Raw genomic sequence first — 27,983 nt, forward strand, 5'->3', positions numbered from 1 at the left:
TTTGACCGTGAGGATTAAATACTGAAAATAAGCGAGTCCTCAAAAAAAAAAAAAAAAAAAGTTCTTATACTGTAACTGCTACATGAGAACAGAACAGAATCCTTTTCAAAGGCACCTTAATATTTATATTAAACATTATATAGTCGAAGTGGGACGGAATTACCTTTGGGTTTTTCTAAAAGTCTCTGACATGTTTCTTTGACTTTAGTAAAGAGTTCAGAACCAGCCAACTTTTTAGAGATCCCAATTCTCAGCATAACGGCTCCAGGTGTGAATTTTAAGAGTGCAGCCCCAGGCTCTCGGGGTTCTTTTGGATGCTTTGGCATAAGACCAGACCAGTCCACATCTATCACATCTAATGGATCTAGAAAAAAGTTAAAGAACAGAGTTTTATTACACCAAGAAATATTCTCGTTATCTATAGAGAAATATAGATTCCAAGCCACAGAAAGCATTAAATAACAAGTAATATAAATCAAAAAAGGCATATTCTTAAAACAAAAGATTTTCTATTAAAAACTAATATTTAGAATCTTAAGGACCTCTACAAATAACTTTCTCACCAAAGGAAAAGAGGCGAAGAGGTCACAGGTGAGTGCCTCCACCCCCCCCCCCCATTTCATTTATATGTGGAATCTAAAATGAAAAGAATCAAACAAAAAGAAAACCAAACTCATAGATACAGAGATTGGTGGCTTCCAGAGGGGAAGGAATGTGAAGTTTAGACAAATGTGTGAAGGGTATCAAGAGGTACAAACTTGCAATTATAAAATCATGGGGATGTAATGTATAGCATGGTAACTATAGTCAATAATATTGTATTTCAACATTAGAAGTTGCTAGAAAGTATATCCGAAAAGTTCTCATCACAAGAAAAAAAATTTGGTAACTTTGCATGGTGACAGATGGTAACTAGACTTAATGTGGTGATCATGTTGCAATGTATACAAATGTCAAATCATTAGGTTGTGTACCTGAAACTAATGTATGTCAATTATACTTCAATAAAAAACACAAAAACCAAAAAAAAAAAAAGGCAAGCAAACAAACACCTGAGCAAACCCATTCCTACAAATAATGCATTTAAATTGCCTGAGAGATCCTCAATGAAAGAACTCCATCATTTCACTAGATTAGGTCTGACATTTTGAAGCTTGGTACCAGTCATTTCAAGGGTTAGTTAAATCCAGGAGTGTATTTAGTCTGCATGTGTGCATGCATACACAGACACAGTTTACCTTTTAAAAACAGATGATTCATTATGAAATAAATTTAAGAATCAGGTAGTGGCTATGATTAAAATTGAGAATAATCTATCCACTGATAAGTCAGAGTTTAGGAAATTAACAAAATAATGTTCTATTCAGAAATACCTAATAGCTGATAATAATAAAGATAACACTCATATATACATTATACATTAGTAGAAAAAACTGTAAAATACAAGAGCAAATTAAGTCAAAATAAGAATTTAATATTCTGTATACCCAAACAAAGCAAAGACCCTCACTATGATAAAAAAAAATTGTTAGTAACAACTAGACTAATTGGGATGATTCAACAAGAACACTGAAGGTGGCTGCTTCATGGTACAGTCACTGGAGTAAGTTCTGGCAACGAATAAAGTACTGTAAATGGAAATAATTACTGAATTTAGAAAATTGAGAGAGAGAAGTATATAAACAGTGTTCAAATATAACCCCAACCTTTCGAAATTTCTGAATGGTCATTTCTAAAGTTGGTTTCTGGCAGCACAGTTGTGAAGCTCTGTACCATACACCTACCATCTAGAACACTGCTAGACAATCACTGTTTGACAGGAAATCTTACAATTGTGCTATTTTAAATAATGCCCTTTCCAATTTATAGGCAATGTCTACTTAAAAATGAGCAGAGCATATTAACTATAATTTTCATTTTATTGGCCCTTCTATGTTAATTAAAACAAATGGGAAAATTCTAACTGCATTTTATCAATTCTTACAGCATGAAAGGGAACAAAGAATATCACAATACCATAATTAAATATTTCTTACATTCAACCACCTCTGCAAATGATTACCTGGCATCTTCTCCTCATCCTGTTGGTCCTCCCTCTTTTCAGCATCACCTGCCAGAATTTCATCTAGTTCATCATCACTAATTGGCTCATATCCTTCTCCAGCACCAGATCCTAACGAATGCACATCATCTAACTTGGATTCGTCATCTCCTGCTAAACAGAAAGATTAATTTCATGCCAAAGAGAGTGTTAAGGGAAAGGGATATCTAAGTGAAACCAAAGAGGAGAGGCTGTGCACACTAAGAAAAGTGGAAAAGCTTTTTTTTTTTCTTTGCGGTACGCAGGCCCCTCACTGCTGTGGCCTCTCCCATTGCGGAGCACAGGCTCCGGACGCGCAGGCTCAGCGGCCATGGCTCATGGGCCCAGCCGCTCCTCGGCACGTGGGATCTTCCCGGACCGGGGCACGAACCCGTGTCCCTTGCGTCGGCAGGCGGACCCTCAACCACTGCGCCACCAGGGAAGTCCCAAAAAGCATTTTTTTATTTGAAAACTGTATTTCTTAATTATTCAAAATACTTGATACCTCCAAAAGAAAACTTAAAAATTAAATTTAGGCAAGAACACAATATGGACAGCAATATCAAAATAGGTTATAAGATTACAATTAAAATGAGAAATAAAATCTACCACTAACATGTTAATGTTGATATTATGTTAAGTTTTTATAATAAAACTTTAAGTCCAGAGAAATCTAATTTCAAAAGGATACATTAATTTCTTTATCAAAATAAACTCATTAATTTTAAAGAACTTGCAAACTAATTAGTAAAATTTATTTGAAACTTTAACCACTAGCGTACCTTCCATTTCTTTATTTACCAACTTTTCTCAACTACCTAGGCTAAAGCTTTGTCTCCTGGTGACTTAGTTGTGAACTTGAATTATCATAAAACTATACAGTACACTTAATATTTCTAATCAGGTGTTATCCATACACTTTACTGAGTTTACAACACTAGTTTTCAAAATGCAACAGCATGCTTTATAAAACTTACAGCAAATAAAATATAATAAACTATGAGATGTTTCTAGTCATTCTAATAATTTTCTACTCTATTAAATTCTGTAGTAATCTCATACCCCCGCCATTCACTTCTAAAGTAAACAATTTTAATAACTTCATTACACAGATATACATCTAAACATAAATGCAAATAATAGGATTTTTAACTTTTCAAGCTTTATCAAACTCATTGTCCTACTTAAACTGGATAAAATTTTGCATTTCACAATAGGTAATCCACCTCTAAATTTCTATGCTATGTTATCTGTGATCACAACCAATGAATGGTATATTTTAGGGATGAAGGGCACGAACTCCAATCACAAGAGAGATATTACAATGATTAGTTAAAATTATATTCAATTATACCCCAAGGTTGTACCTCCAATAGTACTATGGCTCACAAATTGATGCCATTTAAATTCAAATTTGAGATAAAAATGTGAAGACCACTGAGGCAGAAATGTTTTTGTCAAGTAGAAAAAATATGTAACAGTTGGCGTATTGGAATATATCTAACCAAATAACCTAAAGATGTAAGGATGTTTATAGTTTTAAAAGAATGTGAATTTTATTCTGGGACTAGTGCTACAATACAGCAAATAAAAAGAATATAAAATATTACTGCTGATGTACTAAGTATCCCAGAAGTTTCTTGGGGGCTTGAAGTAGAGAGGTTATGTCAGAACAATGGTGTAAGCACCAGCATCAGAACTGGACAGTTCATGGAGGCAGAATTTCCAAGAGAATTTTCAGGGGGGCCATTACTATTGTCAACCGGGGCTATAATTCACCAAAGACCTGGGCTATAATTCACCAAAGAATAAGATGCAGAACATGTATGCACAGCAGAACATATTTTCATTCATCAGCCATTTATTGCATCCTTGCTAGAGTCTTGATGATAAAGAAATGAAAAGCTATGGTGCCTAACAAAGGAGTACAGTATAGTGGTGAGAAAACTATGGAAAAATAATTATAATATGGCACAGAGATGTTATTAAAGATGTATAAACAAGGTGGTATGGCGATTTGAAAGAGTAAAGCACCTTTAGCAGAGAAGGCTTTGTAGAGGAAATAATGCATAAACTGGGACTTGCAGTTTGAGTAAGAGAAGAGAAAAGAGAAAAGGCCTATCAGGCAATGGGAAGAGCAGGTACAGAGAAGGCTAGAGAAGGAAGCCCGTTCAGAGTGCAGAGGCGTAAGTCAGCTTGTACAGCATTATCAGGGGTGAAGGATTGGAGAGTGGATGCCCATAGCTGAGGTTGGCTCTGAGTGGGCAAAAGGGTGGATGTGGCCTTCTCAGGGTTCCTCATTCTAGGAGCGGGAAGTCATTTTAATACGGGACCTGAGCATCCCCAGATTTTACTATCTATGGAGGGCTCTGGAACCCATTCCTGCAGATACTGAGGGACTGAGGGACGACTGTAATCATTTATTTCATTTAGGCTTATCTGAACCAAGTCTACCTTGATAGTACTAATGAGTGGAACACATTTTTTAAGTATCATAAGGCTTTTCCTTATAAACTCTATTTTCCTATGCATATCAGATGACCTTTCAAAAGGAAATATTTGTTTGCTATGAAATATGAAAATGGAGCATTGAAACAGACAAAAAGGTGTGACACTCACCTTCCATACTCTCTGTTCTCTCAGCTTTGTTTGTATCTTCAAATCCCTGCAGAGATCCTAGATCTTTATCCATTCTTTCTTTATCCAAAGCTAAAGAGTCCCGGGAAGTGCCTTCTAGGTCTCTTTCATGTTCACTCTCCAGTTTTGCTTCACTGCGTTTTACAGACTCTATTTGAGGACTCTCAAAAGTTCTGTCTCTGTCCCTGTCCCTTTCCCTTTCCATAGAATCAGAGATTAACCTCTCCCTTTCCCTGTCCAAGTCTCTCCTTTTGTCTCGTTCTCTCTCCCGTTCCCGTAGTCGATCTCGGTCCCTGTTCCGGGGCCAATCTTTATCGGCATCTCGCTCCCATTCTCTCTGCCGTGCATCTCTCCTCTCTCTCTCCCGCTCTCTCTCATGCTCATAACGATCACGATCTTGAAGCCTATCTCTGCTCTCAAACGACCCTGATCTTGAATGGACCTGTCGATCTGACTCAGGAGAACTTCTTCTTGAACTATGGCTTCTTGAATCCTGGCGATCTAAAATAAATACACCATATACAAAGAGTTAACACGTGATAAAATGGAAATAAAAGGCTTCATTTTAAGGCCCTTTAAAACTGACCATTTATCTTTTTCTGTATTTATTTTAAATTATCCAAAGGACCCATCTTAATGAAAAATTCCATCTCTCAAAGTGTTAGTTAAAATATGTAAAAAGCTTGTTTCCTTATTTCCACTATAACTACAAAATATCTTCAAAGAAATAAATACATAAAGTGTTTAAGCAGTAACAGAAATGATCATTTCATTATCTGACCTCTTCCTATCCCCCTACCTTATTTTCTGTGGTCAAAAGAGAAAGTACTGGTTGCAGGAAGAAGAGCCAGAAGGTTAAAATTTTAGGCATCAACAGAGGACTTGAATACATAAGTGCTTCCACCAAGATACACTACTAAAATCCTGATATTAAACTGACTTCATTGAATGTGCCTCTACTATAATGCTGCTAGTAATGTGATTAACAGGTAACATTTTGGTGGGATGGTTAAGCTTTTAGGTTCCTTGAAATTTAAGGCAGCATGTAAAGTAACCAATTTAGCATTTACTTTAAAATTATGATTTGAACAAAGCATAAAACTGTACAAAATATACAAATATACTAACATAGGAAACAGTGGTTAGATTATAATTCATTTTTATTACCTGAAGAAGTACTTCGACTGGGCTCTCCACGCTTTAGCTGATCAATCCTAGATTTTCTCTCTCCTGTGATTTCTAGACTTTTTGTTTTTTCTCTGTCTCTTGAGCCACTATGCAGTACTCTCTTTCGACCACTTTGGTCATCCCCACTTCGATGTGCAGAATCATTGGACGGGGAGCGGAGACGGCCAGATGTATGACTACGAATACTCCGATTGCTGCCAATGCTGCTACTCCTCTTTTGATCCACCGGCTTGCGATGTGGTGCATCTTCTATAGTAACATGAGGTGCCTCTACCTTTTCTACTCGTGTTCTGTGGCATTTTCTATGTGAGTCTTCATTGGTAAAAGTGTTGGTGGTGTTGCCTGGGGTGAAAGAGGTGGAAATGGTGGTGGCCAATGTGTTGAAGGTGGTGGCAGCAGGAGTCGTCGTCGTGGCAAGAGGAGGAGGAGGAGGAGGAAGAGAAGACGGGGAAGGAGTCCTCCTGGGAGTAGCAGCTGTGGCGGCGTGCTCTGGTTCTGTCACCTCGGCACGGTCAGGCACGTCCTCATCAGACCAGTCACTGAACGCTGTATCTTCTTTCTTCTGAGGATCCTCCAAAGTGCCATCCTTATCACTGGGCATTTCAACCAATTCCTCCTTGGTTGTGATAGGGGGAGTCCGTGGGCCTCTCTTCTTCTTACTCTGCTGGACTGCTTCTTCATCAGAAATGTCAGAATCACCTCTGGACCTTTTACGCTTTTTTTCAATGCTTTTCTTCTTCTGTCCTTTTTTTGGTGAAAATACTTGACCATCTTCAGACGTTGTCTCTGTGTTACCCCTGTCCATTCCAACATCATCTTCTTTCTTTTTCTTAATAGGTTTCTTCTGAATTTTTGCTTTTTTCTTGTTTTCATCATGAGCTCGATCAGATGTGTCTCGATCTTCAGATGGGTGGTGTCCTATCATGTCTTGTGAACGAGTTCTTGAGCTCTCCGTGATTTCTGTCTGTTCTCGCTGCTTATCTACAGAAGAAACTTTCTCTTTGAACTCCTGCTCTTCATAGCGCCTTGAACTTTCTTTTCTTTCTGGTTTACGATCTTCCTCTTTCCACCTACCCTGCCTGTCTTCTGTAAGGTGGGATGGACTAAGAGAACGAGATTCTTGAGGTCGAACAACCTGGCTCAAGAGTCTGTGTTTTTCATCTATACAGAAGGATAAAAGTAATCACACTTTCACCATGTTAACAATATTGCATGCTACCTATAAATAATAAACCAATCTCTCCCTTTTCATTTTAAAAGTTTAAAAATAACAACTTCAGTAAAAATAAAAATATGGCTTTACTACAACTAGTAGGAAATGACAATGCCATTATGGTAGAATGACTATTTCTAACACATACTTTAGTCACAATGGGAGATATTCAGAGGCAGTAGAGCAAGAAAACATTTTAAATCTTAATTCATCATTTCCTATTGATGTGAAAGAATGGTCTCGTGGTTACAAATGAATATGACTATAGAAACGTGGAAAACAGATCCTGCTTACTTTTATCATCTCCACTGTTGTAGGTGTCACTGTCAGGAGAATGTTCTCGCCGGCGCTTAGGTGACTGACGAGGGCTAGGACTCCCTTCATTTCTATACCGCTTCCTAAATTGGACAAATGTAATTTATAAAATTCCAGGGGATGAAAAAGATTTCTTTACTACATTTTTACTATTATTTTTTGCTGTAACTAGAATGTATAATTGTAGGATTATAATACTATCAGAAGCTAGTGGGAAGCAGCTGCATAGCACAGGGAGATCAGCTCGCTGCTTTGTGACCACCTAGAGGGGTGGGATAGGGAGGGTGGGAGGGAGGCGCAAGAGGGAGGGGATATGGGGATATATGTATACATATAGCTGATTCACTTTGTTATACAGCAGAAACTAACACAACATTGTAAAGCAATTATACTCCAATAAAGATGTTAAAAAAAAAAAGAGTGATGGAGTATGGCAAGAAAGAAACAAAAAAATTAGAATGAGAAAATGGTAGTGATGGAAATTCTATGGTAATTTTCTACTATATAAATGAATGAATATCCAGTAATCAATAAATTATGAATTTTAGGTCTCAAAAAATACTGTATTCCTGCTTCATCCAGAACTTTAAATGTCCATCACAATTAGCAATCTAAGTAAAGATAACACTCAAATGAACTTATTCACAAAACGGGAGTTTGTAGAAAACTAACTTATGGTTACCAGGGGATAAGGGTGGGGAGGGATTAATTGGGAGATTGGGATTGAGATATACACACTACTATATATAAAATAGACAACTAATAAGAGTCTGCTGTATAGCACAGGGAACTCTACTCAGTACTCTGCAATGACCTATATGGGAAAAGAATCTTTAAAAAAAAAGAGTGGATATATGTATATGTATAACTGACTCACTTTGCTGTACACCTGAAACTAACACAACATTGTAAATCAACTATACTCTAATAAAAATTAAAAATAAATAAATAAAGGTAACACTGGAAAAAATAAAGAGAACACAATTAAAACCAAAAAAAAAAAAAAAACAACCAATACTCTCAGAACTATCTATATCATGCAAAGGGTATTCAGCATCTTTAATAAAATTCATTTGTTAAGGCTTACAGTTGTGGACTTAAAATACATGGCACCACCTCTTCTTTTTTTCATGTAGATGTAGAATCACTCACTGAAATTCACCAGATTTAACTACTACAAAGTGGTAACATATAGCAGAGGAATCAATGTACCCTCTACTGAAACTTATTCATTAGTTTTACCTTTTTATGGTATAGAAATACCTTATGTTGGGAAGCCAAATGAGAAAATCTAGTATTGGCTTTGGAGTCAAAAAAGACTTGAGTTCAACTTCTAGTCATGTTACTTATTATGCAACCTTAGGTAAATTCCTTGAAGTCATTCTTAGCTTTCTCATCTGAAAATAGGCAAAAAAATGGGGGTCCATCTCATAAAACTGCAATGAGGAATAAGTTAGTTATGTCATAAACCCAGTGCCAGCCATGTTGTGGGTACACTGTAAAAATCGGTTTCTTCTCATCTCTTAGAACCAAATCATCTGCTTGGTGACAAATTAATAAAATAATTCATATGTTCACTATATTTCTTGTTCTTCAGTTAAACTTTAAACGACTAGTGATTTATATCTCTGGATACTTAAGTTATTCTAGTGTTTTCCTATATTTTTGTTAAATTTTGACTTTTTTTTTTTTTAAGCTAACAATGTTTGTAAATACTATGGCCAAAAGTTGAGAAACACTGCAGCACATGAGCACATTATCTCCTTGACAGCTCATTCATAGGGATGAGCAACCAGGTGGAAAAGGAGACCCCAGATGTAGTATGACAACTCACAGGCCCAAGCTTATGCAATTCCTTATCAAAAGCTCCTGCCATCATTAGGCAGTCTCTGTCCCCATTCTTTGAATCTGGGCTGGCCCAGTGACTTACTATGACAGGAAGATGCGGTGAAAATGACAGTTTAAGTTTGGACATTTAGGCCTCAAGAGGCCTTGCAGCTTCTGCTTTTGCCTTCTTGGTATGTTTCTACTATCATATGCAAAAGCAGAGTTTAGACTACTGGAGGATGAGAGGTCATATGGGAGAGAAAATAAGATGCCTAAGCAACAGCCAGCACCAGTTGCCAGACATGTGAGTGAGGCCATTTTGGGTCATTCAGACCCAGCTGAACTGCCAGACTGACTGGAGAAACATGAGTGATCCCAAGTGAGACCAGGAGAAGAACCACTCTGCTGAGCCGAAACAAAACTGCTAACCCACAGAATCATGACCAAATAAATGGTGGTTGCTTTAAACTTCTAACTTCTCATGTGGTTTGATACACAGCAAGAGATAATTGGTAACATAAGAAAATATAAAACATGCAAAAAACCGAAATTTAATTTCAAGGAAGTATCTACAGAAACAAAATTAGAGTAAAATAAATACTACGGCAATTCAACAAACCTTCCTCATAACCATGGTTAAAAACAAAAGTGCTGGATAAATTCAACTACTGAGATGACAATATAATTGATGAAACATCAAGATGTTAACCTCATATAACTAGTTATTTTATAGAGCTGTTGACTCCTAAATTTCTGGGGCCCTTGTCAATGCTTGGAATGTCTAGCCATGAAAAACTAGAAGAAATTTTGGCTACTGTAAGCTGAGATGAGAAGCAGTAAAATATAATCAAAGCATAGGATTAAATAATAATAAATAAGTAACAAAGATTTCAGAATTTTAATCTTAGAAGATAGAGAGTTAAAGAGGTCAGAGGAGAGAAGAGAAATAATATGTACTGTGTGCCTGCATGTGTTAAAGGTATTATCAATTTTATGTTAATGTGAGTTTTTTTTTTTTTTAATGTGGGGAGAGGGAAGCGAGAGAGTGAACTGCAGAAAACCTTGGCTGCAGACTGAAGGGAAGGCAAGACCTAATGGAAGAAGCCTCCATTTCTGTGCTATGTTGTTTGTTTATAACCAAAATCCATAATAGCAATGATGAAAAAAGCCTAAAGCAGAGAGTGTATTCACCATGAGGCAAATGAGGTAGAGGCAGAGGCAAAGAAATGGAATATACATAAATTATTTCCAGTTTGTCTTAACAAACTTAAATATACCCTCTATTCTAGTTGGTATTTAAAAAAAAAAAAGCACTTAATTTTGATATGTTTGGTTTTATGTCTATAAAACCTCAAAATTGACCAATCGGAGTCCAGATTTCTCATGGCTATAGTGATTGGCTTAGCTCTCTTATCTAACTCCTCTACTGATAAGAGCCCCAGCACAGAGAGGGCTACTGAGCTGATAGGTATAACCCTGGGGTCATCCTAGCCATCATTTGGGTAAAAGCCTTCTGAGTCTAAAACTAACATAGAAAAAGAACAGTGGAGATACAACACTCTATGCTTTGTTTGAGAATCTGGATATAGTCATATCAAAACAAATAAAAACTAACCCTGGACTTCCCAGATACCAGAGCAAATAAATTCTTATTGATATTTTTTTAAAAAAAGAAAAAAAAGAGAGAAAAGAAAGGAGAAGAGAGAAGATGCCCTCAGATATATAAGATAATAAGAACACATCTTTTTATTCCAATAATCTACTATAACTCCACAACCCAAGAGAGGATACCTCTCTATTTCTCATCTTCTTCTAGCCATGCAGTGGTTCCAGAATTTCCTCAGTTCTAAGACACTGTGAATGCTTCTGCAGCCTGGGGGTAGTGACTCTAGACTTATACGTACACAAAACTCACAAAGGATTAGCAGGAATAGCACAAGCATTATGTCTTGGTGACAAGCCAACTCCATTAACTAGTTATAAAGTGGATATGATGGGACATAAACCCACTGATTTTACTACTTTTAGGTTGGATTCCAGTTAAAAACAAGTCTGTAGCAGTCAAATAAACCAATGTACCATCAAAAATGGCTGTAACTGGGCTTCTCTGGTGGCACAGTGGTTAAGAATCTGCCTGCCAATGCAGGGGACACGGGTTCGAGCCCTGGTCCGGGAAGATCCCACATGCCGCGGAGCAACTAAGCCCGTGCGCCACAACTACTGAAGCCCACGCGCCTAGAGCCCATAAGCCGCAACAAGAGAAGCCACTGCAATGAGAAGCCCGTGCACAGCAACAAAGACCCAAGTCAGCCAAAAATAAATAACTTAATTAATTTTTTTAAAAATGGCTGTAATCAAACAGTAAATAAGAATTATTAACTATATATCTTGGATACAGAAATAGTAGAATGAGAAAACTGTTTTTTCCTAGACAATTCAAAAGATGTTGAACACCAAATACACACAATAAAACTAAAATACAGGAAAATGGAGAGAGGAAAAAGAATTAAGAGGATATTAGGGGCCCCCGAGAAGCATTAAATGGAACTTTCTGAATTCCTCACTAACATGTAAAAAACTGGCTCACAATCACTTACTTTGATTTTCTCTCCTCGTGTCCATCTCTTGGATTCCTGTCTTCTCGGATATCTTCCCGCTTTTCTCTGCGGTCCTCTCGTCCTTTGTCTTTGTCTTCCCACTCCCTCTGGCGTTCTCGCTCTTTCTCCCTTTCTCTTGCTCTTTCTCGCTCTCGCTCTCTCTCCCTCTCCCGCTCTCTCTCCCGCTCCCTTTCTTCTCTCTCCCGCTCCCGCTCCTTTTCCCTGTCGCGCTCCCTCTCTCTTTCCCTCTCTCGATCGTGGTCCCGATCTCTCTCTCTTTCCCGGTCTCTCTCTTTCTCTCTTTCTCTCTCCCTCTCCCGTTCCCTAGCGCGCTCTCTCTCTAGTTCTCTTTCTTTCTCTCTCTCCCGATCCCTCTCCCGTTCCCTCTCTCTCTCCCGCTCCCGCTCTCTTTCCCGATCTCTTTCCCTAGTCCTTTCGTCTCTTCTATCATCCGTTCTGTCTACTCTTCGTTCCTCTCTTCTTTCATCACGCTCAATCTCGTCACTCCTTCCCTGATGTCGAATTGGTGAGCTTGGTCTTTGATCTACAATGAAAACCAAGTTTCGTCAGTGATTAATTTCACAGATAACCTCTTGGTAAGACAGTATGGCAAATCTTACACTTTATCTGTGTATAGGGTCACACTGGCAACAAACAGAAATCAGGTACTGTATTTACGTTTAATTTAATCATCCAAATAATCACCACTAGATGTTTAAAAACATTTCTTTTTCTTAAAGGTAATTTTTGCTTGCCCTCTAACTGCCATGTCTTCTGCTCCCCATCAACCCCCTCCCGCCTCCCACTGATCCACCTTGGATCCTTCTCTGCATGCTCCCTACCCTACCTCCAGCCCACTGCTCCAACCCCACTTTCTGCCATCTCTACCCTTCACCTCTGATCTTCTCTGTCCCCCCAGCAGGACCTGAGAACACTGGTGGCAAAGGATAGGGGCAGCAGGAGGTGAAGAAGATAGGAGCTGAAGGAAAAAAAAAATTTCCCTCGTAAGTCACACCTCTAATTTCAGGCCGAAATATATACACATCAAAGTGCAGCTATTATGTGAGGAAAATATAGTAGAACAAAACATCTGTCAATATTTGTTGCTGCAACATCAATTTATCATAAACTAGAATATTAAGGGTACTGATGCTTAGCAATCTTGAAATAATCAAATGTAAAAAGTGTTTCATATTAGTGATATATAATTAATAACTACTGATCAACTAAAAATTGTATTTAATCATATAACTGATTACTCAGATGAAGAACTGTTTTCTTAAAATGTTAAATGATAACCCCATCACATTTATGAGTGTATATATATATATATATATATATTTTTTTTTAATACATGAATCATATAAACACAAACTGAATGCATGCTGCCCAGTATGCCCAGTTGAGCAAAAAGTTAGTCTGGGATCAAAAGATGTCTTAAGAAAATGGCATGAACTTTTCCACAGAGATAGCCATTTTTGAAAATAGGTCACTGTACTATGATCTAGGCTATTGCGATGTCTCTATTTTCACACTACACAGTATTGTTTACTAGTTAGTCATAAAAGGCATACTAGAATATGGCCAACAGGTTTGTAAGTGAAATCTCTGACATCAACTTATTAAGCAGAATAATTTTAGGATATTTTTAGTGAAGGGTTCAATCTAATAATTTGAATTTCCTTTCTTATCACAGATGAAAAAGATAAGAATTATCCGTATTTATTAGATCAAGATATGAAAATTCACAGAATTTTAAAGCTAAAACAAAACAAAGCTAAACCTTGTCCAGCCCCTTTACCCCTTTTCTTCTTAGAATTTATGGTCAGAAGTTGATTTGTCAAAGTCACAGAGATGGTAGATACTTGGGACATCAGGACTAGAAGTCAATTTTCTTAAATTCTTTTTTACTTTTGCTGAAACCAGTTTAAATTTAAAATGGTTCTATTGTACTGCACTCTAGATTCCTGGAAGGCTGTACACTCATGTCTTACACTGTCTGAATTCTTGGTTTGGGGATCATACTAATGTCACAATGATTACAAAACAACCTGAAACAAATTCAATACTGCAACTTATAGCAATTCATACTTGAAATTCCTGATTATAGCAATGTCAGGGAACAGACTCCTTTACTCAGGCAAGCTTTTTTTGACAAATAAAAACTCTACTTTCCCAACCACAATGACAAGGTTACTTACTTCAGAGAAAATGGAAAGGAACACCACTTTAACACATCTCAACTATCTTCCCTATCTTTCCTCAAAAATGTGTTCTTCAAAAGCGTGCTTCTCTTCATGTATTTCCTTATTTTAATGAATGGTATACCCATTCATGAAAGCTGGAAACCTCTGAGTTTTCCAAGGACCATCATATTCAAGTACCATCAATTTCACTCTCAAAATATTTCTTTATTCTATTTCCTCTCTCAAGCCCTACAATTAATATTGTTAACTTAGACTCTGATCAGCTCTTCTTAGATGCCCATGTTATCAATGGTCTAACTGGTTGGTATCCTTGCCTTCAGTCTTTTGCCAGACTCCTTAATACCTTTTTCCTTTTTTTTTTTTTTTTGAGGAAAACTCTGTATTTTTTTCCAGCTGCTAAACAAACAAACAAAAAAACTGCTTAAAAGCACTTATCTCGTAGGCAATGAAAAAGGCAAATAAATCCAAAATTTTTAGCCTGACTTATTAGGCCATTTACAACGTGGTCTGTAGTCTCTCACGCATCCTCCTTCCTAGCTGCTTTCCTTCCCTACCGATTACAGCACACGTCTACTCCAACCTCATAACTCTTTACTACTCCAAAGCATATGTTTCTTCTAGTCCTGTGTGTCTGCACATGCTGCACCCTCTCCCTGCAGTGTTTCTTCCATGGTTCCTTCTAGCCAACTCCTATTTACCTTTCAGGCCCTAATTCAGATGTCTCTTCTTTAGGAAGCTTTTATAGATTGCCTCAGTATTCTGTCTGCATCTTTGTCTTCTCACAGAATTTTATATAGTTAGTAGTAGTATTTATCATATTTAACTGTCTATTTGTACCCTAATTAGGCTGTGAAGAACTAACGGGAAGATTTAAATTCCTGAGCACAGAACAAGGTCCTGAACACATCTCTACCTTCAACCTTTATCTATCTCCCTTTGCTCACCACACTCTAGTCACAATAATCTTATTTCAAACTCTAGGACATACTGAGCTATTTCCTATCTCAGGGAATCGGCACACGTTCTTTCCTCTGCATGGAATGTTTTTACCCTCCAATACCTGCAATGCTAGCTTCTTCCCTTGCATTTATGCCTCTGCATAAATGTCATCACAAATTTTTCATAAGCACACTATCTGAATAAAGTAGGTCCCTCTCATCCTTTATTTCTATCTGGATCCCTTGTATGTTTCCTTGACAGCACCCAACAATCACTTTTCTTTTTTCAGGGGGGATATCGTCCCCTTTATAGAGTTCTACAAGCACAAGTGTTGTACTCCAAAAACCTAGCAAAGTGCATGAGTACTCAATAAACATTTGTAGAATATATCATTATCAAAAATATATTTCTCTTTCAATCATACAACTGATATTTATTGAAGTAGTTACAGTAAAATAAAATAAAAAGGGAATAAGACTCATAGTCAGAAGACCTGAGTTTGACTTTTAGCTTCAGAACTTACTTCTCTAACACTGGAAAAATCACTACCCTTCTCTTAGCCCAAATCTCCTAAAATATGAAACACAGATTCTCTTATCATACATAAGCTCACGGATATTGAAAGATAAAAAGATTTAAAATATACATTCTCTGACTTAATATTATAAAGAATATTTGATTTAATTCAGCCCTCTGTGAAGCATCAATACGCAATTCCCTACTCCATCAAGTCTTGTACTATATTAATCTCAACATTACAGCAAACCTTACTTTAGTAACCAGGCAAGGTTAGTAAGACCTTCATAAGGTCATAAATGTTTAAAGGCCCTAATCTGTACAGAATAAAAGCTTGTTAAAGAAAGTACTTATAACCCTTCTTAAATGCCTTCTAGTATGTTGCTTCAAAACTGATTTAAGGGACTTCCCTGGTAGCACAGTGGTTAAGAATTTGCCTGCCAATGCAGGGGACATGGGTTCAATCCCTGGTCTGGGAAGATCCCACATGCCACGGAACAACTAAGCCCGTGCATCACAACTACTGAGCCTGCGCTCTGGAGCCCACGAGCCGCAACTACTGAGCCCACATGCCACAACTACTGAAGCCCATGTGTCTAGAGCCCGTGCTCCGCAACAAGAGAAGCCACCACAATGAGAAGCCCCCGCACTGCAACAAAGAGTAGTCCCCGCTCACCACAACTAGAGAAAGCCCGCGCGCAGTAACGAAGACCCAACGCAGCCATAAATAAATAAATAAATAAATAAATTTAAAAAAAAAAAAACTGATTTAAGAGATCATCTAGTAGAGTAACAGAACACTTTTAGCTTAAAATATACAAGAATTTAAAATTAGCTAAACCAAGTATTACATATTCTCAGGAAGGAACACGAATAAAACATTTCTCCAAACAACCCTCAGCCCTATCTTCATCAGTTTTTTCGTTTCTCCCTGGCAGTCCTTACAAGACTGTGTATCACAGCTAGTGAGTGAGTGGCCAGGATACTCAGGTGAGAAACTTTACCTCCTGAATCAGAAATACCTGAAATGTCACCCAAGCATCTATATTCTTTAAAACGTTGTGAGCTGTTTGGTTAAGGTAAGAGACATACAGCAAGGCACCTTAACTCTTGCAGTATGCAAGTACCTACTAATTCAGTACCTACTCTGTTACCAAGTAGGTACTGGTAGCTAGCTATTTACATAATCTCTCCTAAACTAAGTAAAAAAGGAAGATTATATGAATAAGTATAATAATTTAAAATGTGTCAACAAGCAAAAGTCTTAAAAGATATTTTATGTTAAAAAGTAAACTGATAATGGTTGAAAAAAACCCCAATTCTCCCAATTGATGTTGGTCACTATTTAATAATATTTCATTTAACAAACCTCTCTCTCTGTTGTCACGACGGTCTCTCTCTCCATGTCTTCTCTCAAAGGAAGAATCTCTTGCTTGATCTCTGTTGTCTCTTTCAGGATATCTGTCTCTTTCAGGATAGCTACTTCGAGTTTCCCAGCTGTCATGATAGTTGCTAGTACTACTGTGACTATCAATTTGAGAACTTCTTGTGCCTCGGCTTCCTAAACAAAAGATATTCAAACAAATATTTAACAAGTACACTTTATTCAACAAGTTGTCAGGCACAATCTTTCCTCCCCAAAACATATAAAGATATGTGGGGTTTTTTTGGTTTTGGTGTGGTTTTTTTGTATTTCAAAGTGTGGTATTCATTGTCAAAAAGGATACTAAATGTTGGATCAGAACACCCAAGGGGTCTAATGACTGACTTGGGTAAGCTAAGTACCAGTTTTCCCTATCTATAAAAAAGGACATATAATGGAATCACAAAACAAAGAGACTCATTTCAATTAAGCCAAAAAACAACAAAACAAAAAATAAAAACTATTAATTCATACCTAAATCACAGAAATATCATAAAAATAATTAAGGATATGGATATATTGCATTGACTACAGTTTATAGTGAAAACATTCCAATACAGAACCAAGGTACTTTGCTGACAGTAGGTGGTACCTGAAATTTTTCATTAAAAAATTGGGAAATGAATGTTCACAGTAGTAACATTTTAGAATGTTCACAGTAGTTATAGCCCCAAACTGGAAAGTACCCAAATGTCTTTCAATGGGTGAAGGCTAAACAAACTGTGGTACATCCAGACGATGGAATATTACAACAAGGAGCAAACTGTTGATACACACAACAATTTGGATGAACCTCAAGGAAATTGTGCTGAGTGAAAAAGCCAATCTCAACAGCATACAGACAGCAGGATTCCATTTATGTAACATCTGTGAAATAACAATTATAAAATGATGGACATATTAGTGGTTGCCAGGGGTCAAGGATAGGGGAGGGGATTTGAGTGTGGCTATAAAGAGGTAACACAGGGAGTCTTGTGATGATACAGCTGAGTATCTTGATTGTGGCCATGGTAATACAAGGCTACACAGACACTGTGGAAAATAGTATGGAGGTTCCTCAAAAAATTACAGAACTACTATATGATCCAGCAATTCCAATTCTGGGTATAGAGCTAGAGGAACTGAAAACAGGATCTGAAAGACGTATCTTTACTCTCATGTTCACTGCAGCATTATTTACAATAGCCAAGACATGGAAGCAACCTAAATGCCCAATGACAGATGAATGGGAAAAAAATGTGGTAAAAAAAAAAGTGGTATATACATACAATGGATTCAGCCTTTATAAAGAAGGAAATCCTGCCAGTTGCAACAACACTGAGGAACCTGGAGGATATTATGCTGAGTGAAGTAAGTCAGACACAGAAGGACAAATGCTGCATCATATCACTTATATGTGGAATCTCACACAGTCAAACTCATAGAAGCAAAGAGTAGAATGGTGTTGCCAAGGGGCTCCAGGGAGGGGGAACAGGGAGGTATTAGTCAAAGGGTACAAAGTTTCAGTTGTACAAGATGAGTAAGTCCTAGAGATCTACTGTACAGCACAGTGTCTATAGTTAATAATACTATACTGGAAACTCAAAAATTTGGTAAGAGGGTAGACTATATGTTAATAGCATTCTCACCACACACACACACACACAGACAAGTAATAAAGAGCGTGAGAAGAAACGTTTACATGTTAATGGCACAGACTGTGGCGGTGGTTTCAAGGGTGTCTACATGTCTCCCAGCTCAGCAAGTTGTACATATTAACCATGTACAGCTTTCTGTATGTCAACACACCTCAATAAAGTGGTTTAAAAAACTGTATAGAGCTACACACACACCTTACATATAATAGGCTTTGAGCACTGAAAGAATTATAGCATAATTTTAAATATTTTAACGGGGGTATTTTAATAATCAAAATATCTGTAAAGAATATTTTAATAATTAAAGACCAGAAAGAAGAAATTTAAAACATTTTTTAAAAAGACTACAAATGGTCTACATATAACATCGAGGAATGGAAAGGTTAAATGTCAGAACAGATGCTGCTAAGAGAAAATTAGTAAAAAAAAAGTTACGTCTGAGGATACAACTCAGAAGACGAAAGAAAGATACAGAGATGGAAAATCTGAAAGTTAAGAATCAAGGAAGATACAGTGAGAAGATTCAACATATGTCTAACATGTCTAACTATATGCTATTTAGATAGAAAGGTTGAAAGGACAGAATAAGCTGTATCATACAAATACTAACCAAAAGAAATCTGTGAGTGGGATAATATTTTTAGACAAAAAAAAACAAACACCATTTGGGGTAAAGAGGATCATTCTGTAATGATAAAAGGAATATTTTGCCTTATGTGTACCTACTAGCAAAGCCTGAAAATATTCAAAGCAAAAATTGATCAAATTACACAAAATCAACAAATTCAAAATGACAGTGGAAGATTTAACTCACATCTCTGTAATGACAGAAAAAAGCAGACTAGAACAAAAATTAAATGTAGATTTGAAAGCATGGTTAACAAACTTGATCTTAGAGATACACCTTTCATACTGTGCAACCATTAAAAGCATATGCAGAATACGTGAAAACTGACTGATGAGCCACAAAATAAGTCTCAACAAAAACAAACGCCAAAAAACTGACTTCAATCTTCTCCATTGACAATTAAAATTGGGGTAGGGGATTTATTTTTAAAAGCATGACTGGAAATTTAAAATCCTATTTCTATACAACTCATGAGTCAAAGAAGAAATCATACTAAAATTCAGAAAGTGTTTAGAACAGATAAATATTATCAAACTGTCAAGAAACAGATAACTAGGACTTCCCTGGTGGCACAGTGGTTGAGAATCCGCCTGCCAAGGCATAGGACACAGGTTCGAGCCCTGGTATGGGAAGATCTCACATGCCGCGGAGCAACTAAGCCCGTGCGCCATAACTACTGAGCCTGCGATCTAAAGCCCGCGAACCACACTGCTGAAGCCCGCACGCCTAGAGCCCGTGCTCCGCAACAAGAGAAGCCACCACAATGAGAAGCCTGCGCACCGCAACAGAGTAGCCCCTGCTCGTGGCAACTAGAGAAAAGCCCACACGCAGCAACGAAGACGCAACGCAGCCAAAAATAAAAATAAATTTATATATATAAAAAAAGATAACTAATCATTTATACATAAATTGTTCCAAAGAAGAGAAAAAAGAAGCAACACTTTCCAACACATTTTATACGGCTACTATAACTCTGATCTCCAAACCAAACAAAGACAATATAAAAAACAAAAGCTATGCAGTGGTATGGTGGAACCAGCTAACTAACTGGCTCCAAAGAGCCAACTGTGTGCACCTCTTCCCATGTCCACACTGAGTGACGTTTGTAGCTCAAAATCTGCTATGGCAGGAGTAATTTATACCATGGAAATTGGCATTAGCTACAAGCCAGGGCTTTTTTCCTGAAGAGTAAGTTGTTAAATATTTACCATCATACCACTGATTATATGCCAATCTCAATTAAAAACAAAGATGCTTAATTCAAAATTAAATTTTAACACACCTATTTTAGAACTTTCTTAAGTGAAATGTGTACTTATCTTAGAAATGCAAGAATAGTTCTAAATTTAAAAAAAATACATTAACATAAGTAACAAGGTAAAAGAGACTGACTATATGATCTCAAGATACAGAAAAACAGTCATGATAGAAGCTGTCAGCTAAGTTTGGAAAATTAGGAGACATCCTTAACACAATAAAAAGCATCTGCTAAAAATTTACAAACACTATACTTAATGGTGAAATGCCAGCAATAATCCTTTAAAATCTGAAACAAAGCAAAGAAGCCCATTATATCACTTGTAGTAAACAGTTCATTGAAACAGTTGCTCAGCAGGTTACTTGACAGTAAATAAATAATTCTCAGAAAGGAAGAGCCAAATCTGTCTGTTCCCATACATACATGTTTAAGACAATCTAATTAGATCTACTAAGAAAATACAGCAACATCACAATGTAAGATTAGTATAAAAATATTAATTACCATTTCCGTATACCAGCAATAAGCGTCAGAAAAAATGTTTTAAAATATATTATTTGGTGCACCTGTACACAGTTATTCACTTAAGCAGTATTCAAAAACAAAGAAAAGATTAGAACACCTAAATACATAGGATTTATTAACTTTATGGTATATCCTACAACATACAGTATGCACCCTTTCAAAAGGAGGTGGCTATTTAACAAGTTGACTGATATGGAACCATCTCCAAGATTTTTTTTTTAAAATGAATTTATTTATTTATTTATTTATTTATTTTTGGCTGCGTTAGGTCTCTGTTGCTGTGCACAGGCTTTCTCTAGTTGTGGCGAGCAGGGTCTACACTTCGTTGTGGTGTGTGGGCTTCTCATTGCGGTGGCTTCTCTTGTTGCAGAGCACGGGCTCTAGGTGTGTGGGCTTCAGTAGTTGTGGCACACAGGCTCAGTAGCTGTGGCTCGCGGGTTCCAGAACGCAGGCTCAGTAGTTGTGGCGCACAGGCTTAGTTGCTCCATGGCATGTGGGATCTTCCTGGACCAGGGCTCAAACCTGTGTCCTCTGCATTGGCAGGCGGATTCTTAACCACTGCGCCACCGGGGAAGTCCCCAAGATATTTTTTAAGTGAAAACAGCAGGGTATAGAGTATATAGTTGTGTGTTTTTTTTTAATAAAAAAAATTTTTTAAATTATATTTGTAAAACCAGAGGAGAAAATGAATAGACATATACATCTACTTATGTAGAATATTCTTCAGATGGATACAAACAAAATTGGCGAAAGAAGGAACCAGGTCAGGGATAGAAGGGAGGCTTTCACTATACATCCTTTTGCAGTTTTGAAATTCTGAACCATGTGAATGCATTATTAAAAAGAGAGAATTTTTTTTAAGTACCATTTACAATGGCAACAAAAATAGAGGGTACACAGGAACAAAACATGTACAAGACCTTAACAGAAAAAGTTACAAATCAATAAATTTAATGTACGTGAAATAAAAATCCAACAGTTTTTCATGAAGTTAAAAAAAAAGAAAAGACAACTCATTTTTTAAATGTATGTGAAAAAGCAAAGGGCCAAGAAAAGCCAAGACAACTATGAAGGAGAAGGTGAGGGGCCTTCATCTTAATGTGAAACTGTAATACTGACCAGGATAAACCAACAGGCCTACGGCAAGAGTAAGAGTGGTCAGAATTCTGCAGCAGTGTTTTGGGGAAGGGGAGCGAAGTGGGTGGAGGAAGAGAGAGGTCAAAGCTAACTCAGTTAAGGCAGTTCGGAGACAGTCAAAAACACATAGGTAGGTAGTTATTGATGACAATGGTGATGGCAAATGCTTTTTAGAGGAAGATGAGAAAAATGGCTCAAGATGCAGATATGTGATGTTCTGAGGTGGCTTTGAAGCAAGCACAAGTACTGATGAATACACAAGTCAGTCATTTCTGACACCACCAATTTTGAAAACCCACCATTTAATCCCATTTTAATGATCATTTTATCTATATACCTGTTTATTAGAAATTACTTATTTTTGATGCTACTTTTTTGCCTGATAGCAATTTTCTTAGTGTTCCACATTAAACAAGACGGTAGGCATGACTGGACATAATTCAACCAGGAGGTCTAAGTCAGGCCCCATCTATCTTCTGCTACTATAGCTAACAATTCCTATTCGGAACTTATAGGGAAAATCACAAATTCAATTAATTGAAAATTACTTTGACAAAGTGATAATGAACGTCAGACATAATATCTTTAGAAAACAAATCTTAGGAGGTTAATAATTTCTCTATGAACATACAACATACAGTTCACCGACAAGTCAAAAACCTTACCCTTTTCAGGTAACTCTGGACCTCTTCCCCTACTTCTGCCCATCCGATCATTCCTAATTTCACTTCGAGACTCACTTCTGGACTCATTTCTTATTTCAGTGCGAGAACTTTCTTCTCTCAAATGGTTTCTGCCATAACTTCGGGATTCTTCCTGATATGCATCCTCCTTTCGATGAGCATCTCGACTTTCACGGTCCCTGTAGTCGTGGGCATCACGAGTAGACCGAGAATCTCTGGGATCGCGGCTCTCTTTGTTATCTCTGCTGTAATCTCGCATCTCCCTGGAGTCCCGAATGTCTCTGGAGTCTCTTAGTTCCCTTCGGTCTCTAGTATCTCTGGCATCTCTCCGATCCCGACCATCTCGAGGTTCTCTGTCATCTCTGTGGTCTCTGGAAGAGCTCTGATCCTGTTCATACTCTCGTTCTTCTCTTGTGTCCTTTTCTCTATCCCTTTTTCCTCTAGTCTCTGTAATGCAATTTTGGAAATACACTGTAATTCCTTTCACAAAATTTTAGGAAACCAGACGATGTATTTAATACAGAGCTTTAAAACTTTTAATACAATGGTAATTCATACTCTTTACAAAAAATAAAAGGAGAAAACATGGGCAAATGAGAAAAATAAAACTATCTGTAAGCTAAAATTCCAAAGGTAATTTTATTAACACCTGGATTATTTGTCTTGATTGGATAAACTTTGAACACGATCTTCTCGTATCAACGTACCCATACTTACAAATCTTAAGCAACTGAAACAAGTAAGTTGATCTATCAATGATGGCCTAATTTTTAGAAATCACTTTTAGATCCAGAGGCACAAGTGACTTTAATCATCTCTACCAAGTATTAGGCCAGACTAGAGTACACATGACTACCTCCAATGTACTTAAGCACTTGAGACTAGCCTACAATTAGTATGCTGGCTGGTAAACACATACTGTTATTCTCTCTCTCTCTCTCTCTCTCTCTCTCTCATTTATTTATTTATTTGAGCTATTTAATGAAATCACACTTCTGTCTCTAAAGATTTTTCTACTTAAGGCATTTTCTAACATGTCATAGAAAAATTAAAAAAAAATAATTTCAGTTTTAAAACAGCTGGAATGAACCTCAACAGTTATTTAATCCAAACTTGTCACTGTATACATGAAGGAACAGAGGCCCAGAGCTTAAACGGTTTAGTCAGCCCCAGACATCACAGGGATTTGCAAAGATTAGAAACCATTCTTTAGAGATGCCTAGAAAAGTATACATTACAGATGTCAGCATATCATTACAGATATCAGATTACAGCATAAATCTGATATGAACTGAAAGAATTAACAAGAGACCCTCAAAGAACAAACGCTGTACTTTTTATCAGATTCCTTCATAAATTGCTCTTACACTCTGGAACAGCCCCAAGATCTGAGGCTATTTTAGCAACTGTAGCAGCTCTTGGTCGAGGACATTATATATTTACCTATGGCTAGGTCCACAGACTTTCTCCGCCTAGTATCCACAAGACCCCCTAGATTCTCATCAATAACTTATCTCCCCTGCAAAATAACTTTGCCCATATGCCTACATCTATAAATGCCATATAAGGATAGAAGCACTAGGCAAGATTCTGACAACATCCCCATCTCTTTTTGTGCACATCCATCCCTTCCAGTCCTCCTCCAATACCAACTGTGCCTAGAAATTTGTTCACTTAGTATTAGATTCTCTTTTTATGATACCCCCAGATGTCTTTATGAATACATCTAGTTACTATATTTTGTTCTTTATCTACCTCCCCATCCTTTCACTAAAATTATTCTTATTTCAAAAAATGACCTCTAAATAGAGAGGAATAAACACCTACTACATCTCTTGTATGGAAGGTTAAAGAAACATCCTCTTTACAAAGAACCTAAAAATGTATGGTTTATTATTAAAATGATTCCTCCTATAACATAAACCTCTCTTACTACAAAAAAGCATTCCTATGAGACTCAACTGCATACTAAATTTCCCCTTCATTAGGGTATTTAATCAATTATGTTTTGAAATAATAGTTTTCATTCAGTAAGTAGTCACGAAGTATATACTATATTCCCAGTCAACTGTAGTTGTTCATAGATAGGTATAAGAGAATTTTCCCATCTTACCAATGTTCCATAAATACTGCTATGCTGATCTGGTTCCAAAATCATGTACACAAGGAATAATTCTTTAAAATAGGTGCTCTCTCCAGTGCCTACCTATGCACCCATCATTTCTTGAATAAAATAACTTGCACTGTTGATTGGAAGAGAAAAACTAACTTCGACACGTTTCATAGACGACTGCTATACGATACTCAAATTGTGACTTTTTGTCAGTCTTGTGTGGGGTGCAGAAGCATGCTGTACGATGCTTTAAAAATGCACATTAAACAGAAATGTTGTTGCAAGTCAACAAGTATTGTATTTCCTGAGCACTCATTATGTTAAAAAACTAACTCAGGAGATGTCAGGAAAAAGACTTAAGTTAAATAAACAAGGACAAGAAGCTTAGATAAGAAATACAGAAAGATGAGAGGTATTAGATTGTATTGCCAAGTTTTGATGATAATAACATCTCAGCGTGAACAGGGAATAGCAAATTCAAAGTTAACATAATTCTCAGGGATCTAGAAAGGAAAACTGCTTTGCTTAACTTCTTTGTTGAGTTACACCTGGAATATTGATCACTTGGTTCACACTGACTTTCTGAACATTCCCCCAGCCCTCACCTCTTAGTCAAAATATTTCTGATATGTTCAAACTCTGCTCCCCGGTTTGCTGCTTTTCTTTCCTTCACCGCTGTTGTTTTTAAAGAATTAGCTAAGCAATTAAGACTCTAAGAATCATACCATCCCAAATTTCTAGAGCTTGAAAGTACTCAAGTAAAACATCATAACTAAAGAAAGGACCAACTTAGCATACATATAAATGCTCACTTACATCTATTTAGTAGCTTACATTTCTGTGTCCTTAAGCACCTCCTATTGCCCTCAAGAGCTATCATCCACGTGTTACAGAAACGTAATATAACACAGTTCTCTTCTGTCTCTTATTTTAACAATAAATCTGAAAGTCCATTTTTTTAATAAAGAAAATATCCACTTAAAGAACTCTAAAAAAAAAACCCACAATAGAGTATTTACCTTCCCTCCTTTCATGACGCCGATCATGAGACTGTGAAGTTCGTTCATGATCATGCCTCCCTTTTTCTCTCATTGGAGACCGATGTCTTGGGGGACTTTGCTTTCTCTGAGGAGAAGACAGAGAGTGTGACAGATAGGGAGAAGCAGAGCGGCGTAAAGGTGGAGTTACTGTCCTCTGATAAGATGGTGAAGGAGTTCTTTTTCGGCGAGGAGAAGGAGAATGTCTTTGAATAGATGATCCTGATTGTGAGGAAGATGAGTGATGTCTAGAAGATATAGGAGAATGATGCTGTCCTGCTGGGGAAGTGGACCTATAAAGAAAGCAACAACAATAAAAAAAAAATGTGTTCAAGAGCTTTCATTTCTAGCCAAAGGAAAATCTTCTTTAAAAACAAAGAAACAAACAAACAAAACACCTGAATGTAAAAGTTAAAGCTAAAACTGTGAGTAATAATTCCAAGATAAATTTTAATTCACGATGTAAAATCATTAACAAGTTGATTTTTAAAGATCTGACTGATTTTGAAGTCAGCTTGAGACAACGGTTCTAGATGAGACATGCATTGCCCTTCTCCTGAGCTCTGGCTCCAAGGCACACTCCCTTTTCCAGGTAACATCCTCCCTGAGCACAGATGGTTCTTACTCTCACGTGAAGTCTGGAACTCACTCTTACCAGAGATCATCTCTGACAGTGTAAATACGTATTGGAGGAGGGAACCCACAAAGAGATAAAGAGAAAACATACTAGTAAGATCTAGATAGAAAGTGGGTGTAAGAATGCCTGTAATTCAGGGCTGTGGGAGAAGGGGAAAGCTATCACCAGCTACGCCAAACAAAAGTTTGCACTGCCTGGGCTGACATTTAGGATAGGGAACGAAAGCTAGAGTTAAGGAAAGGACATACTGTCTACACTGTCTTTATCTTAAATAACCTGCCTTCACTCTTGGGCAGCACAAACTGAAATTTAGTTCATAAGCTTTGGTTTAACTGAGGCTTCCCCTGCTCCCTTCAAATCATCTTCTTTGACTGTTGCCAGAGAAATAACTTATAAACTCATGAAGCACATCTGAATCACTCCTATAATCTGTTATGTCTTGGGCTGTGTCTTCAATGAATATGCAAAAGGTGTGTCTGACGGAGAGCTAGAATACACACATTTGGGCAATAACTAAAAAGAAACAGGACTAATGTTTAAAAAACAATACTTCAGACATCACATGCTCAGATGAGTAACATTATTTCTCAAAGTAATCATTTTGAGGACAGATGTTTGTTCAAAAAAATTATGAGTTCCTGTCAAAATATTTTAGAATTACCTTCACTGCCTATGATAAATATTTTTTTAACTTCCGCAATGTTGGCAAAATCATTATTAATCCTAAACCAGGATTCCTCAATTTTGACACTGTTGACATTTTGTATTCAGTAATTCTTTGTGGTGGCAGGCTGTCCTGTACATTGTAGGATGTCGAGCAGCATCCCTGGCCCCTATCCACTAGAAGCCAGTACCATCTCCCTCCCATCCCCATTCATGCCGATAAAAAACTACTCCAGGTATCTCCAAATGTCCCCAGGGAGGTAAAATCAACCCTGGTTGAGAACCACTGCTCTAAACTATGCTGTTTATAAATGATGCCTTAGTAGAACTTTTATCAATAAAAGGTTTAAATCTATAAAATACATGTTACTGAGTCAGGAAAGTGGTCAGATATATAGGAAAGAATTTTGCAAAACAATAAATTAAGCAAATAAATAAAATCACCTTTTGGATAATAGTTGACTTAAAAAATAAAAGTCAGCTAACTAGAACACCACATTATCCTAAACATTATAGTTATTTATGATTCTGCAGTACTTTCATGCTTTTAATAAAAATTGTTATTCCTGGGCTTCCCTGGTGGCGCAGTGGTTGAGAGTCCGCCTGCCGATGCAGGGGACACGGGTTCGTGCCCCGGTCTGGGAAGATCCCACATGCCGCGGAGCGGCTAGGCCCGTGAGCCATGGCTGCTGGGCCTGCGCGTCCAGAGCCTGTGCTCCGCAA

General features: G+C 37.2%; 1 protein-coding gene across 1 annotated transcript in view; it reads right to left on the reverse strand.

Moving 5' to 3' along the window:
* Positions 1–27,983, reverse strand: part of ZC3H13 (zinc finger CCCH-type containing 13) — a gene marked incomplete at its 3' end in the record, with an annotated part of 101,282 nt that overhangs the window by 64,178 nt on the left and 9,121 nt on the right. Inside the window, exons 2-10 of the mRNA XM_079721622.1 lie at positions 25,943–26,048; positions 22,793–23,257; positions 16,889–17,080; positions 11,858–12,401; positions 7,413–7,516; positions 5,885–7,066; positions 4,700–5,218; positions 2,063–2,215; positions 164–364 (exon numbers count right to left, since the gene is read on the reverse strand). Of these exons, the coding sequence (XP_079577748.1) occupies positions 164–364; positions 2,063–2,215; positions 4,700–5,218; positions 5,885–7,066; positions 7,413–7,516; positions 11,858–12,401; positions 16,889–17,080; positions 22,793–23,257; positions 25,943–26,015 (3,433 nt within the window). The 5' untranslated portion in view covers positions 26,016–26,048. The remainder of the gene's footprint in view (positions 1–163; positions 365–2,062; positions 2,216–4,699; positions 5,219–5,884; positions 7,067–7,412; positions 7,517–11,857; positions 12,402–16,888; positions 17,081–22,792; positions 23,258–25,942; positions 26,049–27,983) is intronic.

Source organism: Hyperoodon ampullatus (genome assembly GCF_949752795.1).
Source record: "Hyperoodon ampullatus genome assembly, chromosome: 16".
NCBI lineage: Eukaryota > Metazoa > Chordata > Mammalia > Artiodactyla > Ziphiidae > Hyperoodon > Hyperoodon ampullatus.